The sequence below is a fragment of the Peromyscus leucopus genome, chromosome 1 (genome assembly GCF_004664715.2).
Source record: "Peromyscus leucopus breed LL Stock chromosome 1, UCI_PerLeu_2.1, whole genome shotgun sequence".
In the NCBI taxonomy this organism is placed as follows: domain Eukaryota; kingdom Metazoa; phylum Chordata; class Mammalia; order Rodentia; family Cricetidae; genus Peromyscus; species Peromyscus leucopus.
In genome coordinates, this window is record NC_051063.1 from 174,655,898 (window position 1) to 174,683,071 (window position 27,174).

At 44.5% G+C, this 27,174-nt stretch overlaps 2 protein-coding genes across 2 annotated transcripts in view; one reads left to right on the forward strand and one right to left on the reverse strand.

The window, feature by feature from the left end:
• Positions 1 to 27,174, forward strand: part of LOC114685891 (pregnancy-specific glycoprotein 22-like) — a 577,069-nt gene that overhangs the window by 261,491 nt on the left and 288,404 nt on the right. The window lies entirely within an intron of this gene.
• Positions 16,397 to 25,126, reverse strand: LOC119087234 (pregnancy-specific glycoprotein 22-like). Its single transcript, XM_037201931.1, has 4 exons — positions 24,858 to 25,126; positions 20,016 to 20,375; positions 18,433 to 18,792; positions 16,397 to 17,403 (listed from the first exon to the last, which is right to left on the reverse strand). Exons 1-4 carry the CDS (start codon positions 24,919 to 24,921, stop codon positions 17,132 to 17,134), a joined length of 1,056 nt encoding a protein of 351 aa, XP_037057826.1. The 5' UTR covers positions 24,922 to 25,126; the 3' UTR covers positions 16,397 to 17,131.

Genomic DNA, 27,174 nt, shown 5'->3' on the forward strand with positions numbered 1-27,174 from the left:
AGCTGACCCATTCTAGTGGGGGCTTATGCAGTCTGAACTGACAGCTGGGGAGCCCACATGGGACCAGACTAGGCCCTCTGAATGTGAGTGACAGTTGTGTGGCTTTATGTGTTTGTGAGTCCCCTGGCAATAGGACCAGGACTTATCCCAGGTACACAAACTGGCTTTTTAGAGCCCATTCCCTATGGTGAGGTACCTTACTCATCTGTAATGTAGGGGGAGGGGCTAGGTCTGGCCCCAACTTGGTATGCCAGTCTGTGTTGACTACCCAAGGGAGGCCTTACCTCCTATGAGGAGGGCATGAGGGTGGGCTGTGGGAAGGTGGGGGGCAGTGGGAGAAGGGGATGAAGGGGGAACAGGGGTTGGTATGTTAAAGTTGTGAGCATGGAGGAGCTGCCCCATTTCTCAACTGCCTTGGAACAACATAAAGGAGGGAAAGTTAACTTCGCCCTGGCCCATCAACACCCGAGGCTGGTGGGAAATATGGCCCTGTGGTCATACGAGCAGGAGAGCTGTCCCTAACCCATACCAGCTGTGAAAGTCAGTAGAGCAGGACCTGCACCTCACCAGGGATGCACAATAGTACAAACCATGTTAGCACAGATATGGGTGAGTCAGCCCTGAAGTTGTGAGCATGTGAGAACTGTCCCCATCACTCATCAGCATTGTGTGGCATGGGCAGGGAAGAGATGTCATCTTCCATCTCCCCCACAGCCCATCAACAACTGTAACATAAGGGAGAGCCTTCCCTGTGCATAAGAATGGGAGAATGGTCTCTGCTCCCCACCAGCTACAACACTAGGCAGAACAGGCTCTGCATCTTGCCTTGGCAACACAATGGAGCCAAAACTGTTGGTGAAGGTGTGAGTAAGCCAGACCCAAAGTAGTGAGCAAGGGAAAGCTGTTCCCATCACTCATCTGTCCTGTGATGTCATGGGTAAGGGAGAGTTTCACTCCTCTCCCACTTGTCCTCACCCATCAATGACTGAGGCTTGTGTGAGAACTGGTTCTGAGGTTACAAGACTGGGTGGGAAAGCTGTCCTTGATTTCCACGAGCTGCAAAATTTGGGAGAGCAGTCCCTGAACCTCACATAGGCAATACAATTCCTGATGGTGAAGGAATGAGTGAGCCAGCCCCAAAGTTGTAAACATGGGAGAGCTCTCCTCACTACTTGTCTGTCATATGGCAATGTGGGAGGGTGAGATGCCCCCATTACCCCCCCCTCACCCTTTACCACCAGCAATAGTTGAGAGAGCTGACCTGCCCTCTTACCAGCTGCAGCACTCAGGAAATCAGGCCCACCCCTCAGCTAGAGAGCACAGCAGAGCTGCCAAGTGGTCAGCGCTGAGGGTGATCCAGGCCCACTGTTATCAGCAAAGGAGAGTGGTCCCCATTACTCATCAGACATGTGGAACTATGGACAGAGGCAAGATGCCCTCCCCCCACCTCATGCCCATCAACACCTGAGACAGGTAGAGGAGCTGGCCCTGGGGTTATAAGAGCAGAAAGGCTGGCCCTACCCTCACCAGCTGTAGCACTCTGGAGAGTGGCCACTGTCCCTCACCTGGGTAACACCATGGAGGTGGTCCTAATGGTGGAGGTATGGGAGAGCAGACCTTGAGGGTGTGAAAGCAGGAATACTGGCCCCACCCCTTGCTCATTGTTGCAAGAGGTGAATTAGCTGGGGCAATGCTGGAGAACTCACCCTGTTGGTGAGAATAGAGGAGATCTGGCTGGTGGACCAACCCTACAGCTGCCAAGGCCCAAACCAGGGTGATGACAAAAATCAAGAAATGCCCCTACTCTGCTGTAGAATGAGAGGAGAGAGGTCACTCATTAATCACCAGCTTAACTAGGAGACTGACCTTGGAACTGACTGGATTGGAGACCAAACTGATACTCTCCAGCATTCTCCTTCATAACAGGATCTATGCAGGTGTGGCACTTTTTCAGGGAGATTGTCATCCTCCCTGTGAGCTGCAGACTCCAGTTATGGAAGATCCACTGGGTGGAGATTCCAGCATCAGCTAAGAGGCAGGTGAGGACCACAAAGCTGTGTATTGTAACTGTGGTGTCTGTGACTTGGATAAAGGGCTGTGCCACAGGCTCTGCAAAGCAGAAAAGGAGGAGGCAAAGTGACAGTAGTCCTTCAAGTATCTCAACCAGCCCCTCTGTAGTGAACAGATACTTAATAAAGCCTCCAGGGTGGCAACATTGGAGCTATGACAATAGAGAGCTTACTAGTGGTTCAGACCTGTGTGACCCTGATTCAGCCACGCTTTCCTGGATCTCTATTTCCCTTCACTAATGAAAACAATGCATGATCATTGTGTCCCTTAGCAAGCTTAGAAATGAACAATGGCCTGCCCTTGGGATGGGGGAACTTCTCAAGTCAGCAGCATCTGTTACTATTTACTTTCAGGAGACAATTCTTTAGGTTGGACCCTGAGGAAAAGCAGCTGCCTGGAGTAACTTTCTCCTTTGTCCCTCACCTTGGGTACCCTGACTTTCTGTGAATTCCCTTAAGCCCATCTAAAATGTTGGCTTATGTCCTGGGACCCATCCACAGAGGATGCCCCAGCATACTTTTATTAGTGGTTATTACCTTCCACTCAATTTCATTTCTGCTAACAATGACTAGCCTTTTGTACCAGAAACAGTATCAAAGGTTCTCTAGGATATTATGAACCAGTAGAAGAGTATTTTCCTCTTCAACAACATTGGGCAGCATTGATTCAATAGTGAGCTGGCCAGTGGTGGGAAGGTGCTTGCAAGCTAAAAGGGAGAATAGAAGAGAAGAGAGACAAATTCATCAATATTGAGACCTTTGTCTTTGGAGGAAAGATAGGCCCTATGTACTGAGAAGCTTAGATCCATCACTCAGATGAGGTGATTGGGAGTTTCTGTCCATCTCAAAGGAAGTAAGTAAATGACCTCCATGACCTCAGTGCACCTCACTGTATCACTTCCTCTGTAGAACTCTATTCCTCATGTGTTTCCATACTCAACATTCTCATATGACTGCTCATGATCAGAAAATGTGGTGGGGGGTTCCTTCACTGACATCTTCCTCTACAGACCCCAGTCTTCACATTCTGACCTCTTTGATCTCTTCTGTCTGTGTATGCAGTCAACCCCTTACTTCCCTTAGAAGTAGGCTTCCTAATCTGTCTTTCAGTCCAATATGGGTGGTGCATTGTTAAGAAAAGCTAGTTTGATCTTTCTGGAAGTTTTGATAACTGGACAGGCTTAGATACATGAAGGTCCATAGAAGAATGAATGTCCCAGCACCTTGCATATCCAGGTGATAATGAAATTCTCATATGTGGAGCTACTGAAAATAGTTACTAGTAAACTCCAGCTTACATTAACTTATGCATGTGGGGGGTGGGAGGATGTGGGTGGATATGAGTGTGGGTGTTTGTGTAGGCGTAGACCATCCTGTGTATGGGTAAGTGTGCAGATCACAGCACCTAGATGGAAGTCAGAGGACAACTTAAGGGAGCCTTCCTGTCCTTGCACCTTAGAAGACTCCAGCCAGTCTCTGAGTACCCCTCCTCCCACACACTATCAGAGAGTGTTCTCATCTGTGAGCAGAAGCCACCTCCAGAGACTGCACAATTTGTTGGGAAGTTCACAGTGGCCTCCATAAAGGCTACTGTCGCCTCTGTCCTCCCTCTGTGGAGGATACCTTTTGCTCCAGCACTTGTCTCCAAGCTCTGCAGCCTTCCTCCATCTGAGCTCATCCTTCAGACAAGGTAACCCTGACTGTTGTCAGGATGGTGTCCAAAGCCATTCTCTGCCCCTTCTAATCTTAGTCCTGCCTAGTGTCCCAGTCAACTTCTCTCTATATATTTTTCAGTCCTCCAGAACATTTAATGAGCAACAAGGCTTATAATCATTTCTTTGCCTTAGGACAACAACTAAACCTCTGCTGTGTTCTTCTAAAATGTCCTTTATGACACAGAATACCAGCTGAGCAACTGGGTTCTCAAAGCTCTAAAAATGTAAAATGTATAACCTGAAGGAAGTTGTCAGATATGCCTGGGAAAGTTGGAAACGTGCCAGCTGAGTGATGCTTGGGAAAGGGGATAGACCCATTCTCAGTGGACTCTCAAGTCAGGGTGCAGTGGAGGATTTGTGTGAGGAGATGCATGTGGGTATGAAACAGAAGGTGAGCTTAGTCCTGGAGAGAGGACAGTGGCTCCACCATCCTAGAAAGACTTGCAGAGTGACCCTCCAATTTCCTGTGATACATATCTTGGGTTTTCAATGCCTTTTTAGGGTACAGCTGATATCTGTAAGTGAATTTCCCATATTAGATGCCTGGAGTGGGAATGGTAACCAGGATCCTCTGGTAGAGTCATATGCTTAGAAACACATGAAATATCTAGTTTGTTTGAGAATGCTGTCAGTGACTTCTAGTTGTCTAGGGCGAGGGTGGAAGCCAAGCCATGATTAGGGCCATGACTCCTGGAAATAATTTTCTAGATGGTGATTTTGTGTCCTTCTACAGTCGACTAATTATTACTGGAAGAAAAGCACCTCTTATCTGGGAGCTGTCCAGATCAGCATCTCTGTCACTACTAGTGTTTTATTGCACCCAATAGAATCAATTTGCCTGCAGGAGAGAATTCCACAGCTGGACCCCAGAGGACAATCACTTCCAAGGAGGACTTGTGTCCTTTGTTCCTCCCCTTGGGTACCATGACCTTCCTGTAAGGTCTCATAATTCAGTCAGGTCAGTTAGTTAATGGTCTGGGCACCTGACCAGCTCTATCTTCCATGATGTTTGTCTGGGGAAGATAATCCAATGAACCTAGCCTAACCATAGCTCTCATGACCAGCACTGGCTGGCTCCACATACCAATAAAGCCTTGTCCCCGGTCGACTCTCAGGAAGTCAAAACCATGCATTGACAAAAAGCTCCCATGTGTCATCTGGAGTCCAGGGCAAGTACAGAGATTTGCAGCCAAGGCTTCCTTGTGCTCTCTGTGAGAATCCAATGGCTTCCTTAGTGAAGGCCTTCCTGACTCTCACAGTCTCTTTCTCAGAGACAAGTGTATGGTGCAGCTCCAAGCTGCAGCTGACATCCTGGGACTGAGTATACCCAGCACAGGTATTCTACTCCACAGGTAAAGACAGGTAAGGGGTTCTGATCTATTGCAGTTTGTCTATCCTATATGTGTTCTGAAGTAAGGGCCCAAACCCCAGTGTGAGGACACAATGTCCTGGAAAGGGAGATCAGAAACAGGCCTGTCCTGACAGTCCCATGAATCATGTAGGTTAAATAAGCCACACCTAGGTGCTGGAAGCAATGAAGAGTCACTAACTCTATACATAGAGTTGAATATCTGTTCCTTCAGTTTTTCAAATCTCTGTTTAAAGTTTCTAATGTGTACAGTCCTGCTTCTTTCTCAATGGCATGCAGGAGCAAAAGGGATCTGTTGATGGGCATCACTCATCTGCTCTGTGCAGGCCCCTAAGTGATGAAATTCATGACTCTGCTATTTTCTGAAATTTTAAACATCTGGGTTCTGTACACTAGTTTGTACTGGGAAAACATTCATAGAACTTCTGGCTGATTATGAATAAGGAGAAAAATGTTTCCCCTTTAGCAGCAGCATTCTGTGGTACTGGCTCTCTCGTGAGTCAGACAGAAGTGAGAGGATTGTAGCAAATAAAAAGCATACTGAAAGGGAAAAGAAAAAAGTTATCACAAAGACCATTGTGCTTAGTGGAAAGATGACAACCTTCATTCTAAGCAAGTGGATTCATCACTCAGCCTAGAGATATAGGTTTGAGTGTTTTATAGCACCCAGTAGAATCAACGTGTCCTCCATTCCTCCAGTGACCCTGAATATGTCATTTCCTCTGCATTGAACTCTCTCCTGGAGTGTCTCCAGGGCTGCTTCTCATTGCCCTCAGTCAAGCACTGTGCACACTCTTGCACACTGAGGCTGAGATTATGCCTCCCCTGAACTTTTTCTCCACAGATCCCACATCTTCATTCTTGGCTTTTTTTCCATTTCCTTTGTGGCTCCAGTCAACCCCTGACTTCACCTTTAAGGATGAACTCATAAAGTCCTGGTGAAGAGTTTGGGGAAGGATTCTATGAGCTGGAGGTTTCAAAGACATCACAAGTAAATCCATAGAATCAATGACCCTTTGCTCATAGTAGTTCACTGAGACTGAACCGACAATCAGGGAGCCAGCATGGGACCAACCTAAGCTCTCTACATGCATGTGACAGTTGTGTGGCTTAGTCTACATTTGGGACTCCTAACAGTGGGAGCAGGGGCTGTCCCTAATGCTTTGGCTGGATTTTGGTAACCTATTCCTCATGATGGGTTGCACTTCCCAACCTGAATACAGGGTGCAATGCTTAGTCTTATCAAAACTTTATATGCTATGTTTTGTTGACATCCATAGAAGGCCTACCCTTTTCTGAACAGAAAAAGAGGAAGAATGGATTTGGGGGGCAGAGGAGAGAAGGGGGAGGGGATGGTGCATGGTTTGAATCTTGGAGGTCTTATTAATAAAAAACCCACCCAGAGACAGATATCAGGGTGAAAGCTAAAAGATCAGAGAAGCAGAACAGCCAGCCACTAGTTCTTACCTCTGTGAAATCTTCAGCCTAAAGAGAGTGAGTTCCTGTTTCTTCATGCCTTATATAGCTTTCTTTGCCCTGCCATATTACTTCCTGGGATTAAAAGTGTGTGTGCTTCCCAAGCAAAGGCATGAGATCTCAAGTGCTGGGATTAAAGGAATGTGCCACCACTGCCTGACCACTGTGTCTAATTTAGTGGATGGCTCTGTCCCCTGATCCTCAGCCAAGTATATTAGGGTACACAGTATATCACCACAATGGTAGGATAGGAAGAGAGGAAACTACAGTCATTATGTAAAATAAATAATTTTAATTAATAAAAATACTAAATTATTATAAACTGTTAAAAGAAAATTAAGACATTAAAATTAATGTTAAATCACCTCACAAATAACCAAATTCTTTAAGATGTTCTGACCTATACTTGTAGTCATGCCAAGTACATTACAGAATTAAGCCTTATGTAGCTTCCTGTATAAGTTTTCAAAGTTAAGCCTAAAGCAAGTAGCTAAAAGCAAGTAAAGTTTGTTCAGTTCAGACAGTTAATCAATAATCATCCTCTAACATGCAAGAGGACTTCTGTTTATGGCATTTAAAATGTTGAATGGAGCTCATCCAGGTCTTGGCTCCAATATGACAAAAATAAAGAGACAAAAGCGGTGTCAAAAAGCGGCATGCCCCTGTGCAGCCAACTTACTGCATGAACTGTGCTGTGCGCCCAGAGCAAGGCCACTAACAAGTTCTTTGCTTGGAACATTGTAGAGAACATGGCTGTCAGGGACATAGTCAAAGCAAGTGCCTTCCACACTCATGTGCCTCCCAAACTCTTTGTCAAGCTGTATTACTTCATGAGTTGTGCCATTCAGTGCAGTGTATCCAGGAATCAATCTTGGGAAGCCCAGGAAGACTGAACACCTCACCACTATTTAGACCTGCTAGTGCTAGTTTAAAGTATGGAAGTCATACTTTAAACACACACATACACACACACACACACACACACACACACACACACACACACACGCACACACACACACACACTGCTGTAGAACTATGGGATTTATTCTATTAGTTCTTACTGTTATTGTTATAATCATAGCCTCTGCTACTACTGATGTGGTACCTTTAGTTCATGAGTTACATACAACTAGATACATTAATGATCTATCTAAGAGTTTTTATTCCTTGGTAAGACCTAACATGTAACCATGTGTATACCTCAGTTAAGGTTTCTATTGCTGTGAAGAGACACCATGACCATGGCAATTCCTATAACATTTAATTTAAGGAAAACATTTAATTGTGGCTGACTTACAGTTTCAGAGATTTAGTACATTATCTCGGCAGGACATGGTGCTGAAGAAGGAACTGAGAGTTCTACATCTTAATCCACGGGCAGCAGAAGAAAATTGTGTACCGTACTAGACATAGCTTGAACATAGAAGTCCACAAAGCATGCCCCAAGAGTGACACACTTTCTCCAACAAAGCCACACTTACTCCAACAAGGCCATACCTCCTAATATTGCCATGTCCTATGAACCAGGCATTTAAACACATGAGTCTGTGGAGACCAAACCTATTCAAACTACCACACTTCGGCACAGTGAGTAAGCAGGTGTACTCACAGCATGGGAAACACAGAGAACAATTGCTTTGTCCCTAGCCTGCAATGCCCTGTCTCACAAAGATAAGAACCATGCAGAGCTATTTCCTGAAATACCAGTGGTTGTTTTCTTTCTTTTATTTTTCTTTATGTGAACAGCATTTTTAGCTGCCTGTATAACTGTGACCACAAGCAAACCTAGTGCCTTCAGAAGCCAGAAGAGGACATTGGATCCCCTGCAAATGGAGTTATAGATGGTTATGAGCTGCCAGTTGTGTGGTGGGAGCTGAACTTTGGTCCTCTAGGAAAGCAATCAGTGCCTTAACCACTGAGCCATCACTCTATCAGTTCCAAGTGAATATTTTCAGAGACAGGTCTGACTGGTAAAAGATAGAGAGCAAGAACTTGCTAGGACTCTGTCTGAAAGGGACAGTTGTGTTTTGCAGATCTCCACTAAAGATTTAGGATGTTAACTTATTCCATATGAGACCATTGTTAATAATACCCAGGATCTAAGGCCAATGTAATGGTTTTTCTATAAAGAGCACTATATGGTAAGATGAGAGGCAGATGCTAAAATTGATTTATTCAGTAACTGCTTCAGCAGAAAGTCCCTGTGCTAGATATGGTATCTATTGGAAGGGACAAATTTAAGCCATGCATCTCACCTTCCAGTGATTACAATACCCAAGAAAACACATGATTTTCTGTCCAGTAGTCAGGCTTGGGGGACCTGAAATTTTGCAGAAACTCTCCAGAGACTTAATTATAGATTCAAATCTAACTGTGCATTTGTTTTCATTTCCTGGAGCTGACATCCCCTCAATGTGATGATGACCAAGATTAACATCTCTAAAAAACAGCTCCTCCCCTTCCACAGATACCTGAGAAGGCCTCCAGGGTGGATAAACGGGACCCATGGATGCCAGACAGATTTCTGAGGCTTCCCATCTGCACACATGAGCTATGTGAACCTAATTTGTCCACTGTGTTTTCTATATCTCCATATTCCACTGATATCACATATGGTAAATTAATATTGTCATAGCAATAAGGTAGACTAAATAAGAACAAGGGCCTGAAATTGGGACTGTCCACATCAGCCATATCTGTTACTGTTTACCTACAGGAGAGAGTTCACTAGACTTAATCCCTGAGGACATTCAGTCATCAGGAGGAACTATGTCCTCAGTCCCTCCTCTTGGGGACCATGATATTCCTGTGAAGTCTTATAAGGCCATCAGAAAAGTAGGGTAAGGGCCTGGGCACCTGTGCAGCTATGCTCACCGTGCTGAGACTCAGAAGGACATGTCCAGATGACCTAGCCTAACTGTGGCTCTCATGGCAACACTGGCTGGTTCCATGATGTACAAGACTCAGACAGCTGTTAAGTCATTTTTCTCTGTTAGCTCTAATAGGACACATTCCAAGCCTACCCACATTCCCCAGGTCATCTGGAGTCAGGATTCTGGGACCACGATCTGGAGCCAGGATGTCCTGGTAGTGGGTCCATAGTTCTCTCATGTAGAATCTCCCTGAGCCCCAAGGATTTTTTTCTTAGGGCTACATTTATGGTGAGATCCACACAATTTGCACTTGTTCTGATCCTTTCTGATCCTTTGGGTGAGTTACCCCACTACATATCCTGCTCTCAGCAGGGTGAATTCAGATACAAGATTGACATTGCAGTTGGTCTACACTGGGTGGGCCTGCACAAACTGTGTAAACCCTAATGTGGGTTAAGAATAAAATAAAATGTGTCCATCATTTTATTTCATGTGCCCCTCAGGGTTGTTAGAAACAGCAAAAATCCATTGATACATATTGTCTCTCTGCCACTGAATGCAAGCCTCAGTAAGCTTTGATGGATGGCTATTATGGCTGTGCCTGCCCTTAAATGTCAACCACGGTTGCTCTTTTCGACAGTAAAACTTTCTTTACATTGATAAAAATTTAAAAGTTTTTACTTTTTTTTTGCTTTTACTGCCATTACCTGGCAGATTAAGAACAAATAAAATGTCAGGCAGTGGTGGCACAAGCCTTTAATACCAGTACTCAGGAGGCAGCGAAAGGTGGGTCTCTGAATTTGAGTCCAGCCTGGTCTATAGAATGAGGTCCAGGACAGCCAGGGCTGTACAGAGAAACCCTGTCTTGAAAAACCAAACAATCTAATAGTTGTGCCAGAAACCCCATCCAAGGACTGAGGAATCTGGATGCAGAGATCCATGGCTAAGGCCCCGGGTGGAGCACTGGGAGTCTAATTAGCAAGAAAGAGGAGGGTTTATATGAGCGAGAATTGTTGAAACCAAGGTTGGATAAAGCACAGGGACAAATAGTCAAACTAATGGAAACACATGAACTATGAACCAAAGGCTGAGGAGCCCCCAACTGAATCAGGCCCTCTGAATAGGTGAGACAGTTGATTGGCTTGATCTGTTTGGGAGGCATCTAGGCAGTGGGACCAGGTCCTGTGCTCATTGCATGAGTTAGCTGTTTGAAACCTGGGGCTTATTCAGGGATGCTTGGCTCAGTCTGGGAGGAGGGGACTGGACCTGCCTGGACTGAGTCTACCAGGTTGATCTCAGTCCTCGGGGGAGGCTTTGTCCTGGAGGAGGTGGGAATAGGGGGTGGGCTGGGGGAAGGGGAGGAAGGGGGAGAACAAGGGAATCCGTGGCTGTTATGTAGAACTGAATGGTATTCTAAAATAAAAGGGAAAAAAAGAAAACTTACCTCTTTAAAATAAAATAAAATAAAATAAAATAAAATAAAATAAAATAAAATAAATGAACTAAGTAATATTCTCACCTCCAGCTGTATTGCGCAACAGTGATTCTACAGTGAGTTAAGCACTATGGGTAGGGTACCAGCAGTTGAAAGTAAGGCTCAGAGCTGGATGGAAGGCTTCTTGGATATGAGCACTGGCTGCTCTTTCAGAAGACATGGGTTCAATTACCAACACCTATAGGTTAGCCTACTATAACATTTAACTCCAATTCTAGAAATCCAGTGCCTTTACTGGACTCTGCATGCATTGCATGCAGATGGTACACAGACACATAAGCAGGCAAAATATTGATGAACATCAACGAAATTATTTTAAGAATTATTTTAAAAATAAATAAAAAACGAGGCTAGATGGAAGAGAGAGGAATCTCGATCCCTTTGCATTTCATGGAACACTGGGCCTATGTCCTAAGCAGGTGTTTCATCTCTTAGCTTCAGTGTGAGTGTCTGGGAGGTTCTACAGAATTTGGTGGAAAGAAGCAATGTGACATGACTTCCTTTCAATTAGTGCTCTAAACATGTCATTCACCCTGTATGGATGGAATTATATTCTCAGGTTTCTGAATGGTTCAACCCGACTGCTTTCAGGTCTGCTCACAATTAACAGCATTTTGTGGGTTGAGGGATGCCATCTCTATTTGCTATCTCTAGAATCCATGAGCAATCTCTTTCTCATTTTATTTTTATAAGATTTATTTTTATTTTATATCTGCATATGGTTCTGTACAAACTGTGTACAGGAGCCTTCTGGCTCCAGGGAACTTTATGGAATCCCCTGGAGCTGGACTTACAGAAAGTTGGTGGTGAAGTCACCTAATACTGCTGCTGGTAACTGAACTCAGGACCTCTGGAAGAGCAGCAGGGGTACTTAAACACTAAGACATCTCCTCAGCCCTCCTTTTTCATTTTCTTTCTCTGTGCATAGGAAAATTCTACTGTAGAGTTATGGAAGTCAGAAGGCATGAGGGAGTTGGAGCTATCCCTTAACCATGTGGGACATGTGGATTGACTCAAAATATCAGCCTTAGCAGCAAGTATCTTCACCCACTGAGACATTTCTTTGGCCCACCCTGGTTGGATTTTCATTTGGAGAATCACCCTGTAATAATTGGAATCTTCAAACTTCAAAATATAATGGCCTGTTGTGCCCACATCATACAATCCCCAAGCAAGACCAACACAAAGACTGAGCTTTGTCCATATTCCAGCATTCTGGTACAGTGAGTGGAGAATGATGGCCCTGAGCTCTCAGAGTTTATAAAGGGTAAAACTGCAGGCAGGGTGAGGATATTTAACCTTTGAATTTACTGGTTGGGGTCCAGAGGAATTTTTCAATGACGATCATCGGAAGGACATTTGGGACCAGCAGATGTTGTTTATCAAAATTACTCATTGGCCAGCCCACCCTGGTGGGGTCACTTTGACCAGGGCTCTGGCTGTTTGTGGTTTCTCTTGGGGTTGTTAGAGGTTTTTACTGGAACTAAGTTTAGCTTCTGGCTAAATGCTGTGTGAAATGGAGTTTTCTTTAAAATGGAGTTTGTCTTGCTCTCTGAGGCCAATGGTGATAAACTTTGAGTAGGGAAAACTCAGGCTTCCCCCCCCTCCTTTTAACATTTCCTGCTCACCAAGAGCCTCCTGCTGCTGAACTGTTGTTCCTCTCTGTCCTCTCTAGGTAATCTGCAAGCACAAACTCTGAGTCCCACTCAAACTCTTATCTTAGGAAATTACAGCTATTCTCTGAGTTACCGCCCTTTTAACCATTGTCAATACATGGTCACCTCAACTTTGTGTCAGGGCACAGGTCTTCAGCTTTAGGCCAGATTCCCATTGCCTTAATTAGGTAGGAGCTGTCTGTTCTGAGGCCTGACTACTCACAGTTTACAATACCTGGCTCCTCCAATGCTCCTTGCCACTTACCCTACACTGAACTACGTCACATGGTGTGAAATTCCCCACCACAGCTAAAAGGTTATAAAAGATCAGACCTTTCCTTTGTTCTGGAGATCAAGAGAAGACTGCTAATGATGTTGTCCAGAAATGGAAGGTGTTCTCAGAAGAAGCTCCTCAATTTCTCTTCACAATCACTCTCTTGGTAACTGTTTCTCATTCTTTCACTCTCCCTAGCTCTCTCTTATTTCATTATTATTTTCAAAGCTTTGAAAAGTAATTTTTAAAATTTTTCTACACACATATTGTGTTTATATTGCATCCTTTCCATCACACCATCTTTTACTCGACCTCCTCCTAGGATTTTGACTCCCTTTCAACTTCATTGATATTTCTTTAATTATTATTATTATATTATTACATATATATTTATGTATAAACCAATAAATAAATATATTCTGATGCATATGATATGTAAAATGAATTAAAAAAATTTAATTAATTTAATTAAGAAAATTGGACTCTTTAGAGATTTCTCCATGTATCCTACCATGTCAATTGGTGTTGTCATTTTCCAGGTCTATGCAGCCATATGGTTAACTTTTCTTGGGTGAAGATTCCCTACAATATATAGAAGACACAATCTCAAAGTACACATCCTGGTCTTCTGCCTCTTACAGTATTTCCAAATCTCTTCTGATCTGTACCCTGAACATCAAACAAGGGGGTCACATTATAGATAGATCAGGTAGGGCTGGACACCCATGATGTCTATCTTAGTTAGAGTTTTATTGCTGTGAAGAGACATGGAGGCCATGGCAACTCTTACTAAGGAAAACTTTTAATTGGAGCTGGCTTACAGTTTCTGAGGTTTAGTCCATTATTGTCATGGCTAAAAACATGGTGGCATATAGGCAGGCATGGTGCTGGAGAAGGAGCTGAGAGTTCCACATTGTGATCCTCGTGCAGCCAAAAGAGACTGTGTGCCACACTGGGAGTAGCTTGACCTTATGAGACTTCAAAGCTTACCTCCACAGTGACAAACTTCCTCCAACAAGGCCATACCTGCCCAAACAAGGCCACACCACTTAGTAGTGTAACTCCCTAAGGGTCAAGCATTAAGACATGTGAGTCTATGGGAGACATTGCTATACATACCACCAAGCTTCCATTTTTCACTGCACTTGGATTCATTTTGGATTTCTTTGGTGACCTCTGACTGTGCAACAAAAGCATCTTTAATGTAGGGCTAGAACTACACTTGTCTATGGGAATAAGGATGTGTATTTATTATGGACCTTGAAATTAAACTTAATTAAGAAAGTGACCATTATAGGTTCTCCACTAGGATGCATAACATCATTATCCATGTACAGTTGATTGCATTCCAGTACCAGGCATGATTTCCCCCCTTTTGTTCACCCTGAAGTCTAATTAGATAGTTTTTGGTTACCTGAAAGAGATAACTGCCACTCTGGCATCTTTATGGATATTTTGCCATGCTAGTCATTGCTGTAGTTAGTAGGAATCCAAACTGTGCAGGACAATTGATTATTTTCATCTGTCACCAGCTTGCATGGAATCTTCAAGTACCATAAGGTCTAGTCCTCAGAGAAGAGGTTTCTGCATCAGATCCAGCTAGATTCTGCTATACTTGAAGATCATTTCCTTAAGCATTCATCATCAGAGAGGCTACCTCTGGCAATAGATGGGTAAAGAACAGATACAGACACCCACAACAGATACCACGTGTGTTGGGTAAAAGGGTCAGCTAAGGAACACACTCTGGCCCTGAAACCAGAGCCCAACGGTTACAAAGGAGCAGTGAAAGGAACATACCTTGGTCCTGAAACCAGAGTCAAAAAAAAAACCAAACATATCCTGACCAACTTGGCATGAAAATCAACCAGGCCCTGAGCACAAAATCCAACTAATCCCTGAGAGCACAAATTCCATCCAATTTCTAAGATTGTCCAAGCTCAGTGATTGAAAAGCCAATCAATTCCTACCCTGAAAATCTTCACCCTGGAAAAAACATTGCCCCTAAGAAACCCTATACAAGCCGTGTGCCTGTTCAGTTTTAAGCTGCCTTTTCCCACCCTGGCAGAGGCAGCCACTTTCTTGGATTCCTCCCTACCAATAAATCTCTTGAATAGAGTTAGGGTAAAAACCTTCTTTTACCTGAGTGGAGCCAGGCAAAGAAGTAACTGCTTTAGCCTGAGCAGGAGCAGAACTGCCACATTTCTTCAGGAAGGCTCTCTTAGCAGATCAGAGCTGTAATGGCTCTTGCTGGAGCAGGAGCAGAATTGCTACATCTCTACAGGGAAACTCCCTTAGCACAGCAGAGCAAAGCAAAGCAGGCCTGCAAAGGCTTATCTGGAGAAGAAAAGAACTACAACATTCCTGCAGGGATACTATGCCCCACTGGAACAGAGCTGCAGGTATTGCCTGGCTTCCTACTGGGATACCTTACCCTTCCATGCTGTAGGTGTTATCTGGTTTCTGACAGCCAGGAGACATATCTGTTCAGAGCTGTAGGTATCAATTGGCTTCTGATGGCCAAGATACCTTTCCCTTCAGAGCTGCAACACTTACAGGTATTGCATGGCTTCCAGCAGCCAGGATAACTTTTCCTTCAGATCTGTACAACTACAGGTGTTGCCTGGCTTCCTACCAGAATATTTTACCCTTCCAAGCTGTAGGTATCACCCGGTTTCTAAAAGCCAGAAGAACTTTCCCTTCAGAGCTGCAGGTACCACCTGGCTTCCAATGGCCAACATACATTCCCCTTCACAGCTGTAACACTTACAGGTATTACTTTGATTCAAGTGGCCAGGATAACTTTCCCTTCAGATCTGTAACACCTACAGGTATTGCCTGCCTTCTAATGGCCAGGATACATTTCCATCCAGAGCTGTAACACTTTCAATGTGGACAGCCTAAATTGGATGTGTCCATCAAATCTATCCCCTCAGAGATCCAGGAATTCCTCAGTAGAGAAGGCAGAAAGAGTGTAAGAGCCAGAGGGAAGGGAGGACACCAGGAAAACAAAACCCTGTGAATCAACTAATCAAGGTACATATGAAGTCACAGACTGAATCAGCATGCACAGGACCTACATGAGTCAGCACTAGTTCCTCTGCATGTATGTTGTATCTATTACCTCAGTGTTTTTATGAGACTCCTGACTCTGAGAACAAGACTCTAACTTTTGGGTCTGCTTTTGGGACTCCTTTGCTCCTGTTGGGTTGCAGGGTCCAATATCAATATGACTGTTGTTGTTTCATCTTATTATATTTTATTTTGTCATATTTCATTGTTATCTCTTAGAGGCCAAATCTTATCTAATGAAAGAAAGGAAGGGAGTGGATCTGATGGTAGGGGGTGTAGGAAGGAACTGGGAAGGGTTGAGAGAGGTGAAACTATAAACAGTATATATTTTAAGAAAAAGAATCCACTTTCAATAAAAGGAAAAAACGTGTACCCATGATAGTGAATAATGGCATTGGTAACCTCTAATCAGTTTAATTTTATTTTTAAAAGAGTAACATTCTTAATAATAGAAGTGAATTTTGAGAACTTCTGTCCATTTTTAAGATTACTAAAAATTCCATGACTACTCCATACTGATGGGGATAATCGTACAGCGACTAATGTGAAACAGAAAAATACCTAGAAGCCCAGAAGTTACAGAGATAGAACCATGAAGAAACACAAAACTATGTCCACGGTGAAACACGGGTAGACCCCTTCTCCTGTCACTCTTTCTCACTTCACCTAGATGAATAATGTGCAGGCAGCATTGGGCCTAGGTGAATTAGTTAAACAGGGAATGTATTTCAGCATACAAGAGGATGCTTTTCTCAATGTAAACATCATACCATTTTCACAGCAGACTCAGAGCATCCAAAACTTCGAGGGCTCCTGAGATTACTTCCCAAGAATTCTGAAAGATCCCTATGTATTTGAACCACAAGCTAAACTCTTAAGGCCTTTGAATTTTTTGTTTACCATATTGATGTCTTTATTTTCCTTTTAAGACAACCTCACTCTAAATCCCGGCCTTCCCTTTACACACATGTATCACAGAATTATAGGCATGAGTCACCATGATGGCTGTAGCTCATTAGTAGCTAATCATTTTCATCATGTAACTTTTCTCCATTTTGTACCTCATTGACACAGAAATACCAGCATTCTTCTGTGGGTCTACTGTGGGCATGAGAGGAGAGATCACTCACTCATCATGGCCAGGAGACTGGAAGACTGGTCTTCAAACTGAATTGGTTGGAGACCTCACACTTATACTCTCCAGCATCCTCACTTTTGATGGGATCTATTTTGAGTCCACACTTTGTTGGGGACATAGTCATCCTCTCTGTGAGCTTCAGACTCTTGTTATTGAAGAACCAGTGGATGAAGATATCAGTATCAGGTGAAATGCACGTGAAGATGACAGATCTACGTCCTGCGAATGTGGTGTCAGTGATTTGCACAAAGGGTTGGGTCACATTCTCTGTGAAGAAACAGATGAGGGTACGAAATGACAGGTGTCCAGTGAGCTCAACCAGGCCCTCCTTAGTTCATACTTTATAAAGCTTCCAGGGGGAGAATTTGGAACTGTGGCTATAGACATATCTTGTGTTTTGGATCTGCCACTCAGGGACTATGTGACCCTGATTCAGGCACTGTTTTCCCATAATAGAACATACATGATCATTGCCATATCCAAGAGTTAAGCTTAGTTATGAGCAATAGTGTGACCTTGGGGCTGGGAACTGCTCACATCAGCAGCATCTGTTACTATTTACTTACAAAAAAAATTTCCCTAGGATGGACTCCTGAGATGAAGGAAGAATTTGGAGAAGCTACCTCCTATGTTTCTTCCCTTGGTGCCTTGACTTCCCTGTCAAGGCTCCTAAGCCCATAAGAACAATAGTCTAATGGCCCAGACACCTGTCCACTGATCCTCAGGAGAAGGGGATGCACAGGTGACCTACCTAACATCAGCTGTCATGGCAGTACAAGGCTAGTGATTCTATCCTCTATGGGATAGTCAGTCCCATGATTTGGACCACCAGTAAAGCCTTGTTCCCTGTCAGCTCTCACAGGAAATCTAAACACACAGTGAAAACAGCTCCCCAATATCACCTCCAGTCCGGCTAGATGGAAAGTTTTCCAGTCGGGGCTTCCTGGAAGTCTCTGTGAGGACTCCATGGCTTCCTCAGCCAGGAACTACCTGACTCCCACAGAATTTTCTGGTGACATGAACTTGCTGAGAGCTCCTACTTTCTGGGCTGCACCTGACATCCTGGGGCTGATTTTACCCAGCACAGGTCCTCCCCTCTGCAGGTAAAGACAGCTGAGTGGTTCTGATCTACTACAGTTTGTCTACCCCCTGTGTGTCTTGCAGTATGGGCCCAAATCCCAGTGAAGGGACACAAAGCAGTTGGGGAGAGAGAAGGCACAGCCCAGTCCTGACAGTTTAGTGTATGAAGTAGGATAAGCCATACCCAGCAGTTGCAGACCTTAGACACTGACTTACTCTTTACATAAAGTTCCACAGATGATTTTTCAATTTTGGAATCATTCTTTGAAACTTCTAGCATGTACATTCCTGAGTCTTTCTCAGTGACATTCTGGAGCATCAGGGATCCATTGTTGTACACCATCCATCTTCTTCTGTGTTCAGCGCCCCAGATTGTGGAATTCCTAGCTCTGGTATATTCTACAATTTTAGGGATTTGGGTCCCATCCTTTGATTTGTACCAGACAAAGTTTAGCAGATCTTCTGGAAGATTATGAACTTGGAGAAGAACTCTTTCCCCTTCAGCAGGATACCGAGGCACCACTTGGATCATGAGTTGGGAAGATGTGAGAGGGTTACAGAAGAGAGAAAGGGAATCTGGGAGGGAAAAGAGAAAAAAAAGCCATTACATGGGGATCATTGTGCTTGGGGAAAAGATGGTGACCTCCATCCTGAGCAGATGGATTCATCACTCAGCCTAGAGGTGCAGGTGTGTGTGTGTGTGTGTGTGTGTGTGTGTGTGTGTGTGTGTGTGTGTGTGTGTGTACCCCACTTACTGAAGGGCAGAAACATGACTTCCTCCTTCCCAACAGTGCCCCTGATAGTTTCATGTCCAGTGCATGAAACTGTTCTCTTGGGTGTCTAGATGACTGCTCCCTCACTGTCCTCGGTCAGACACTGAAAACACCCATGCACACTGGGGTTTGAGACAATGCCTCCCCAGAACTCAACAGGCCTGGAACTTTCACTTTCTAGGTTATTTCTTCAGTTTTCTTTGAGTCAACACTCAACCCCTGAGTTTACCTAACAGATGCACTTGCTGCTCTGTCAAGTAGCCCTTAGGTCTGGAGCTATGTGGGTGCTGGGAGCAGTCTGATCTTCAAGGCAGGCTCAGGCTAGGTTACTAGGCTGGCTGGTTTTATGTCAACTTCACACAAGCTACAGTCATTTTGCAAGACAAAACCTCAGTTGAAAATGCCACCACCATATTGACCTTTGGGCAAAACTATTATACATATTTTTAAATTAGGGATTGATGCAAAAGGTTCAGATTAATGCACATAGTTGAGGCACTGGGCTAGGAGTCCTGGGTGATGTAAGAGAGCTGGTTGAGTAAGTATGAACTGCAACCAATAGGAAGCACTCCTCCATTGTCTCTGTACCAATTCCTGGATTTTATTTGTGACACTCTCAAATTGGGCCTAATAAATACCCCAGTTTGACATGGATGTTCTAAAACTATTGTTCTCTTCCAGCTTTGTAAGTGTACAGCACTAGAAAAATATGCTCCCCTGGGTCACTTTAGCCCAGCCTTGGAAAGATGACATGGCTCAGGGATCCCTGGTCTAGTGCCCCAAGAGCCTGGGCTGACTCTGACATCTTAGGCTGAGTTACTTTCCATCAAGGTCTTCCATGATGCAGATGGAGTCAGAAGATGGAGAATGATCTGTGGTCATTTGTCTCTACCAGTGTGTCCTGTGCTAAGTGCTCAAACCTCCCCGTGGGAACACAGTGCAGAGGGAAGGGAGGCCAGGGCAGCAATGACAGCCCTGTGTGTCTAAGCCCTACCCAGAGCTGAACAGTCACAGAGAGTCACTTACTGTCCACCTGGAGTTGCACCTCAGCTTCTTCAAGTTCGTCATCTCTTCTCAGAATTTGTAGGAAGTACAATCCATGGTCTTTCTGAGTGACACCACGGAGCAGCAAGGATCCATCACTGTACAAGGTCTCCCTGCCGGTGTATGCAGGCCCCCACTTAGTTGATTTCCTATATGGTATATGCCGGATAACCAAAAGGTTCTTGACCCCAATCGCTCCTTTGAACCAGAAGAAGCTTTCAATATTCTCTGGGAGATTGTGAACGAGGAGAAGAGCACTTCTCCCTTCAGTCACCCTGGGAGGCACTGATTCGATAGTGATCTTGGCAGAAGTACCAAGGCGCCCACACTTCCAAAGGAAGGCTAGAATGGAAGAGAGAATTCTTTTTAAATTGGCAATGTTGTATTTGACTAAGCTGAGGCCCTATGTCCTGAGCACCTGTGTCCATTGTGAAGCCGACGTTTTGTGCATGAAAGTTGCCCTGCGCTACTTGCTGGAGGTCAGCACAAACCTTTATGTTCTCAGTGTCCCCACACTTGTCATTTCCACTATGTGGCTCTATCTCTTCAATGGTCAACATTGCCCTGTCTTATTGCCATCAGATCCCTAGTCACATTTACACTGGATTGGTGTTGGAGTGATACTTGCCCACCTCTCCTACAGACCCTGTGTCTTCACTCTCTGACTTTATTGTTTCTCTGTTACTCTTGGTGGGGCACTCAACACCTGAATAAAGTATCTAGCTTTCTTTACTACATGTCACCTCAAACTGGGACATCATAAGAACCATGAGTTTTCTTGTATTTCTTTAAAAAATGATACCTAGAAAAAACTCAAATTCATCTGGAGACTGAATAAATGAATGATGTCCCAGAACCCTATATGACCATGGACTTATTTAAGAAACACATAAGTTTAGGGATTCAGTATTGAATCATTCAATTTGCTTTGATTTTTACACTTGTTTACATATTATACTTGTGTGTGAGTAGTGTAAGGACTAGCCTAGTGTGTGTGTGTTGCGGGGGAGTCCAAGACACAGTACTTCAGTGAAGGTCAGAGGACTTCTGTTCATTGGTATCAGTTTCCCAGACAGTGAAGCAAATGCCTGTATCCATTGAACCACACCAGCTTGATTTTTATTTGGACCATCAAGCTGAGAGCATCAGTCTTCAAAATATTGTGGTCATGCTGACTAACTTCATGTAAGAACAGTGTCTCCTCCAACTTTACTGTTTAGTATTCAATGAGAGTATCTTAATGCTGAGCCTCTCTCCCACTCTGTATTTTCTCCCCTAAAAACACTGAGACTCTACACCTGTCCATGTACCATTCAGAAGACTCCAGACAGTACGTCAGTCCTCTCCTCTCACACACTGTCAACTCCTGATCTCCTCATCTGTGAGGAGAAGCCCCTGAGATGTGGTGCAGCCTTTGCACAGGAGTACAGAAGGGCTTCCATTGTCTCAGTAGGCTGATCTTTCTTCCCTCTGAGTTACTTCTACTCCAGCACAGCTCCCAAGCTCTGCTGTCCTTCCCTCATCTGAACTGAATCTCTTCCCAGGAAGGAGCACCTCCCAGAGTCCCATGGGCTGGGGGTAGGTCTGTGTTCAAAACACTGCTCTGCCCCTCCAGTTTCAGTGCTGTCCCATGCTCTTCATTCTCTATGTTTCTGTCTCTAGAACACACAGTGAGTCAAGAGTAATGACCATCCCTGTGACATGAGATAGCAGCAGCTGACTCTGGAACTGCACTCTGCTGTGTCCTGTCCTAGGTTTGTCAGCATCAAAAAAGGTAAAACTGCACAATCATGTGACAATGAAACCCAGCTGGCACCCAGTCTGCTCTATGTATTCATTGCTCTGGAAACACAGAATTTGCTCCCAGCAAGAAGGTGACAAAACTGACTTTGAGGATCCAGAGGGACCAAGTGAGTGATGTGTGTGTGGAAGAACAGATCTGTTCTCACTGAAAGCACCAACAGACTGAGCTCTGACCAATGTCAAAGGCCCAGGATGTATCAGGAGTCTCAGATTTTGGGTGAGAAGAGGTGACCTGATTCTTGGAAAAAGGCTGTGAGCTCCTTCATCTTGTGCAAGATTTTCAAGACCATGCTACTACTTCCTCTGTTTACTGAGCTGTGTAATTGGTTTGCCCATGTGTTCTGTGATTTCTCTGAGATGCCTTGGACCTCTATCAAGTTGGTTCCCTTTGGATATCTTGTATATCCCAAAAGGAAACATATAAAGTGGGAAACAGAACATGATCCCCTGGCAGTGTAGCAGAAACATTAAGCAGCTGGTAGTTCTGAGAATGCTGTGACCCTGATTTCCAGGTCTGTAAAAACAGCTACTAAGTAAGCTCCTAGTTCAGGCAAATACTTTCCTGCCAGTTCTTTGTGTGTCCTGATGACATCCCTCATGTTCACCAGGGGGAAAAAGTTTATGTCTGGGAAGCTGTCAGATCAGCACAGCCTGTAGCCATTTGCCTGCAAGAGAGATTTCCCCAAGCTGGACCCAGAGGAAAGCACTTGTTAGGAGAATCTGTGTCCTCGGTCCCTCTCCTTGGGGACCATGATCTTCATGTTAAAACTCATATGCCCAACAGGACAGTTAGTTGATGGCCTGGACATCTGATGAGCTATGCTCCCCTGCTGACTCTCTGAAGAAGATGGCTAAGGGACATATCCCAACCAAGACTCTCATGACAGCACACTGTCTGATTCCACACATCACAAGACATGGACTACTTGGGAGCACTCTTTCCTACCATCAGGAAATCAAAACCCAACACTTATAAAATGCTTCCCATGGACACCTGTTGTTGACTCTGGGACAGAGATCTGGAGACAAGGCATCCTGGTGCTCACATCTCAGTGAGGATCCCATGTTTTCCTCAAACAGGCACAATGTTGATTTCCTTGAGGTCTTTCTCAAGAAACATCCCTCATGAGAACCCATACAGTCTATTCAGAGGATTATGTCCTGGGCTGAGTTACCCAACATGCATCCACCTGTGTGCAAGGTGAAGTTAAATGAAGGATTTTGATCTATTGCCATTATTCTGCACCATATGTGTCCTGAACTATGTACTCAAACCCCAACATGAGGGTACAATGCACAAGGAAGGTAGGCCTCCCCACTGTATGTGTCCAGTGAAATCAAACTCACCCAGCTCACAGAGTTCACAATGAATCACTTACCAGACACATGGAGGTACTTGGATGTTGTTGATATGATTTTTCCATGTCTATTATAGGTTTGTAGGGTATAATTTTCTGTGTCCTTCTGGTTGACATTTTTGAGCAACAGGGATCCATTGCAATATATTGTCTCTCTACCACTGTGCACATGTCCTGGCCCACTTAAATTGTCCGTTGTACACATTGCAATTCTTTGTGTCATATTTGTTAGACCTTTGAACCAGGCAAAGGTTGCAAGATTCTCTGGGAGATCATGGACAACGAAAAGGACGTTTTCTCCCTCAATCACTTGGAGTGGAAGTGACTCAATGGTCACATGGGCAGTGGTGGACAGGTGCCAGGAGGTTAAGATGGAGGCTAGAAGGGAATTGAGAAAAACCACTTATGTTAAATGAGTGTGATCATCACTCAGCTTTGGTGTGTGAGTAGGGAACCTCCTTTACAAACATAAGCAACATGAGTTCCATTGATTCAGCATGTCTGAGTGTGTCATTAAGTCTCTTAGGAAATCTCCACTCAGGTGTCTGCCTGATTCCCCCATCTATGTCCCATATCCCTCCTTACACAGAGCATTTGGTGTGAAGAGCAATGGCTCTCTGAACTCCTCCTCTGGAGAGTCTTCACTTTCTGACTTTTTCCTCTGCTCCCTTTGTAACTCTAGTCAACTCCTGGCTTCACCTTTCAGATATACTGACATTATATTCACCAGTACCAAGGCTTTCTGTTTGTTTGTTTGTTTTAATTTTGGTTTTGTCTTTGGTTTGGGGTTTAGGGTTTTTTTTTGAGGCAGGGTTTCTCTGTGTATCCTTGGCTGTCCTGTAATTTGCTCTGTAGAGCAGGTTGGCCCTAAACTCACTGAGATCACCTGCCTCTGCCTCCACAAGTTCTGGGATTAAAGGCCTGAGCCACTGCCTCCATTCAGAAACAGGGATTTGTAGGGCAGGATGAGTCTTAACTCACAGTTCCTGGAAAAGACTCAGACAAAAGTGGATAAGGGAAAAAAGGAAGGAAGCAGGAATGTGTCCTCCATGGATTTATCTTCATAGTTCCTAGGTTGGAGCTTATTACAATAATTATATTCAAAGACGAAATAAATGATTTTAGATTTACTTATGTAAATATATGTGTTTATTTGTGAAGGCTGGTGTCTCCTTGTGTATATATGAACATGTATGTCACAAATTTGTGAGCAATCACATGTATCAGGGTGTGCATGTGTGGGTGCATGTCACCGCACCTATGTGGAGGGCAGAGTAGAGCCCGCAGGAGTCTGTTCTCTACCTACTCTGTGAGAGCTGAGGGTTGGTTTCATGTTGTCATATCTTCACACACTGAGACATCTCACTAGCCCTCCCCTGTTTGACTTCTATTTGGAGGGTCATGCTGCCATGGTTGGGAACAGCTGACTTCAGCCAATGTAACTCACTGTGAACACGGAGTGTTTGAGCCTTCTCCCTTACCATCGTCACCTGCTGTCCTCTGAGAGCTTCAGGCTACTGAGCCTCTGTCCCTCACTGTACCTTCTGCCCCACAACTGCAAACAGAAACCTCGAGTCTCTCTTCTCAAGATCCTGACTCTTTAGGAGACTCCAGCCTGCCCCTGAGTTCCCTCCCCACACAGTCAGCAAGTGGGTACACTCACCTGTGAGCAGGAGCCCCTGCCAGGGGGTGCAGCCCTTGCAGAGAAGCACAGAGGACCCCTCCATCAATATCTCACTTGCTGTCCTCCCTCTAAAGAGAGGAGATTCAGCTCCAACACAGAAATCAGGCTCTGCTGTTCTTCCTCTTTCTGGAATGAGATTTTTCTCAGACAGGAGCACTTCCCAGAATCCAGTGGGTGGTGAGTGATGGGGTTTGAGTAAGCACTGCTCAATCCCTTCTACTCTCAGTGCTCCCCCGCATCCCTCGAAACTTCCCTTTATAGTTCTCCTCAAAGGAACACATTGAGCAACAAGGCTGATAAGCATCCCCATGCCCTCAGAGAACAACAGCTCATCCCCAGGCTGACACTTGCTTTGTCCTGGCTTTGGGTCTGTCCTCACCAAAAAAGGATCCTCCGTCCTCTCTATATGTCCTTGTGACTTAGAGACCTAGGTAAACACCCAGTCTACTCTGTGTTCTTAATGCTCTGAGAAGGTAGTATTTACTTAAAACCTACAGGGAGGTGACAGAAATGTCTTTGAGGGCTGGAAAGAAACCAGCTGAGTGATGACTAGGAATGAAGATCAATCCTTTATCATTAATGTCACAATTCAAATTGTTTATCCAGGAGAGAGGCTCAGGAGCAGTTGTTTGAGGAGTTTCATATGCTCAGTTAGGAATGAGGTGACCTGTGTGTCATTGAAAGGACTGTGGGTTCCATCTTCAAGGCAACAGTTGAGCATTATGTGCTGGGTGTGCACAAGTCCTCCCTGATCTTCCTAGGTCACCTTTACTCATTTCTAGATGATTCTCTGACTATAAGCTTATCTTTACCTTTGAGAGTTGTCAGGAGGGAGGGGACCTTCAAAGTCTCCTTGCAGAAAGATGTTCTCAGACAAAGGAAGAAACCAGTAGGTCAGAGCAGGGTCTAGGGAGAGAACTCAAGGTTAGTCAGGACAGAGATGGAATGCAGCCTGCTAGATCATGGGTCAGGGAAACAATTTTCAGAGCATTGGGCATATGCCCTGCTATTGCCTCCTGGAGATCACTGGGAGAACTGCAATGTCATGTCTAGAGATACAGCAAGCAAGGTCAAGAAGACAAATGTGAACTTCCCTGACAAGTTAGGCACAGGTAGGATGCAGGGCCTGTCCTCCTAATCACTGAGCTCTTCAGGACTAATAATTCCTTCTACTGTAGGATGGGACTAGACAGGGTTCAAGATTTGTCCTGGGAAGCCCTGGACTAAAGTTGGAAGTAGTATGTACCAGAGAAAAGGTATTCTGAGGAAAATCCTTGTGCTCAGGAAATTTCAGAGGAAAGAACTGGGATATTTCTCTTGACATTAAAAGGACAGCAGACAGCTGGGCATGGTGGTGAATGCCTTTAATTCGAGCACCCAGGAAGTAGAGGCAGGAGGGTCTCTTAGTTCAAGGCCTGACTGGTCAATGGAGCAAGTTCCAGGGCAGCTGGGGTTACACAGGGAAATCCTGTCTGATAAAAACGAAAAGGAGAGGACACTCATATATGGACTGCACATGCACCTTCTGGCCAATCACTACTGTCTACATCCTACCTTCTCTTTGCCCAGAGAGTGCTGAGGGGATGTGCTTTTGAGTAAAAATCACATTGATTCAAATAGACATGTCTTCCATATATACTAGTCTATGGTTCTTTCTTTTGCTGTGATAAAAACACCCTGAAAAAGAGCAGTTTATGAGAATAGAGTCCTTCCTACTGGGGCTGTGTTATATTGTAGTAGTGAAGGAAGTCAAGGCAGAATGCTTGCTGCTTGCTGTCTCATTCACATGCTCACACTCTGTTTCATACTTAGCTAGCTTTCCTGTACAACCAGGAACTAAGAGTCTAGGAATGATGCTGCCCACAGTGGTCTGGGGTTTGTGGTACAAATTCACAAAAAAGTGCCGTTTGTGGTGGCACATGCTGGTAGGATTTGCTGAAGGAGGCAGAGGCAGGAGGATCCCGAGTTTGAGGCCAACCTAGGAGAAGCTTCAGCCAGGACCGAACCACAAACAGTGGTGGGACCATGGAGGCAGTGGCTGCTACTCCGAATTGCTGGCTTCTTTTCATTGCGTTGGTGACTGCAATGATGCTGATACCTGGGACAAAGAGTTTACCACTGCTTTTTCAGAGAAGAACTGGCAGGACCATCAGAACAAGAAAGCATTGGCAAAGATCAGTTTGGAAAAGTTTGGCAAGACAAATGGTGGGGAGAAATTGCTGTAAGGATTTTCTGTTCTAGGGAAGAATGTTCATGGTTCCAAGAGAGAGACATTTGTCAGACTGTGATTGCTCCA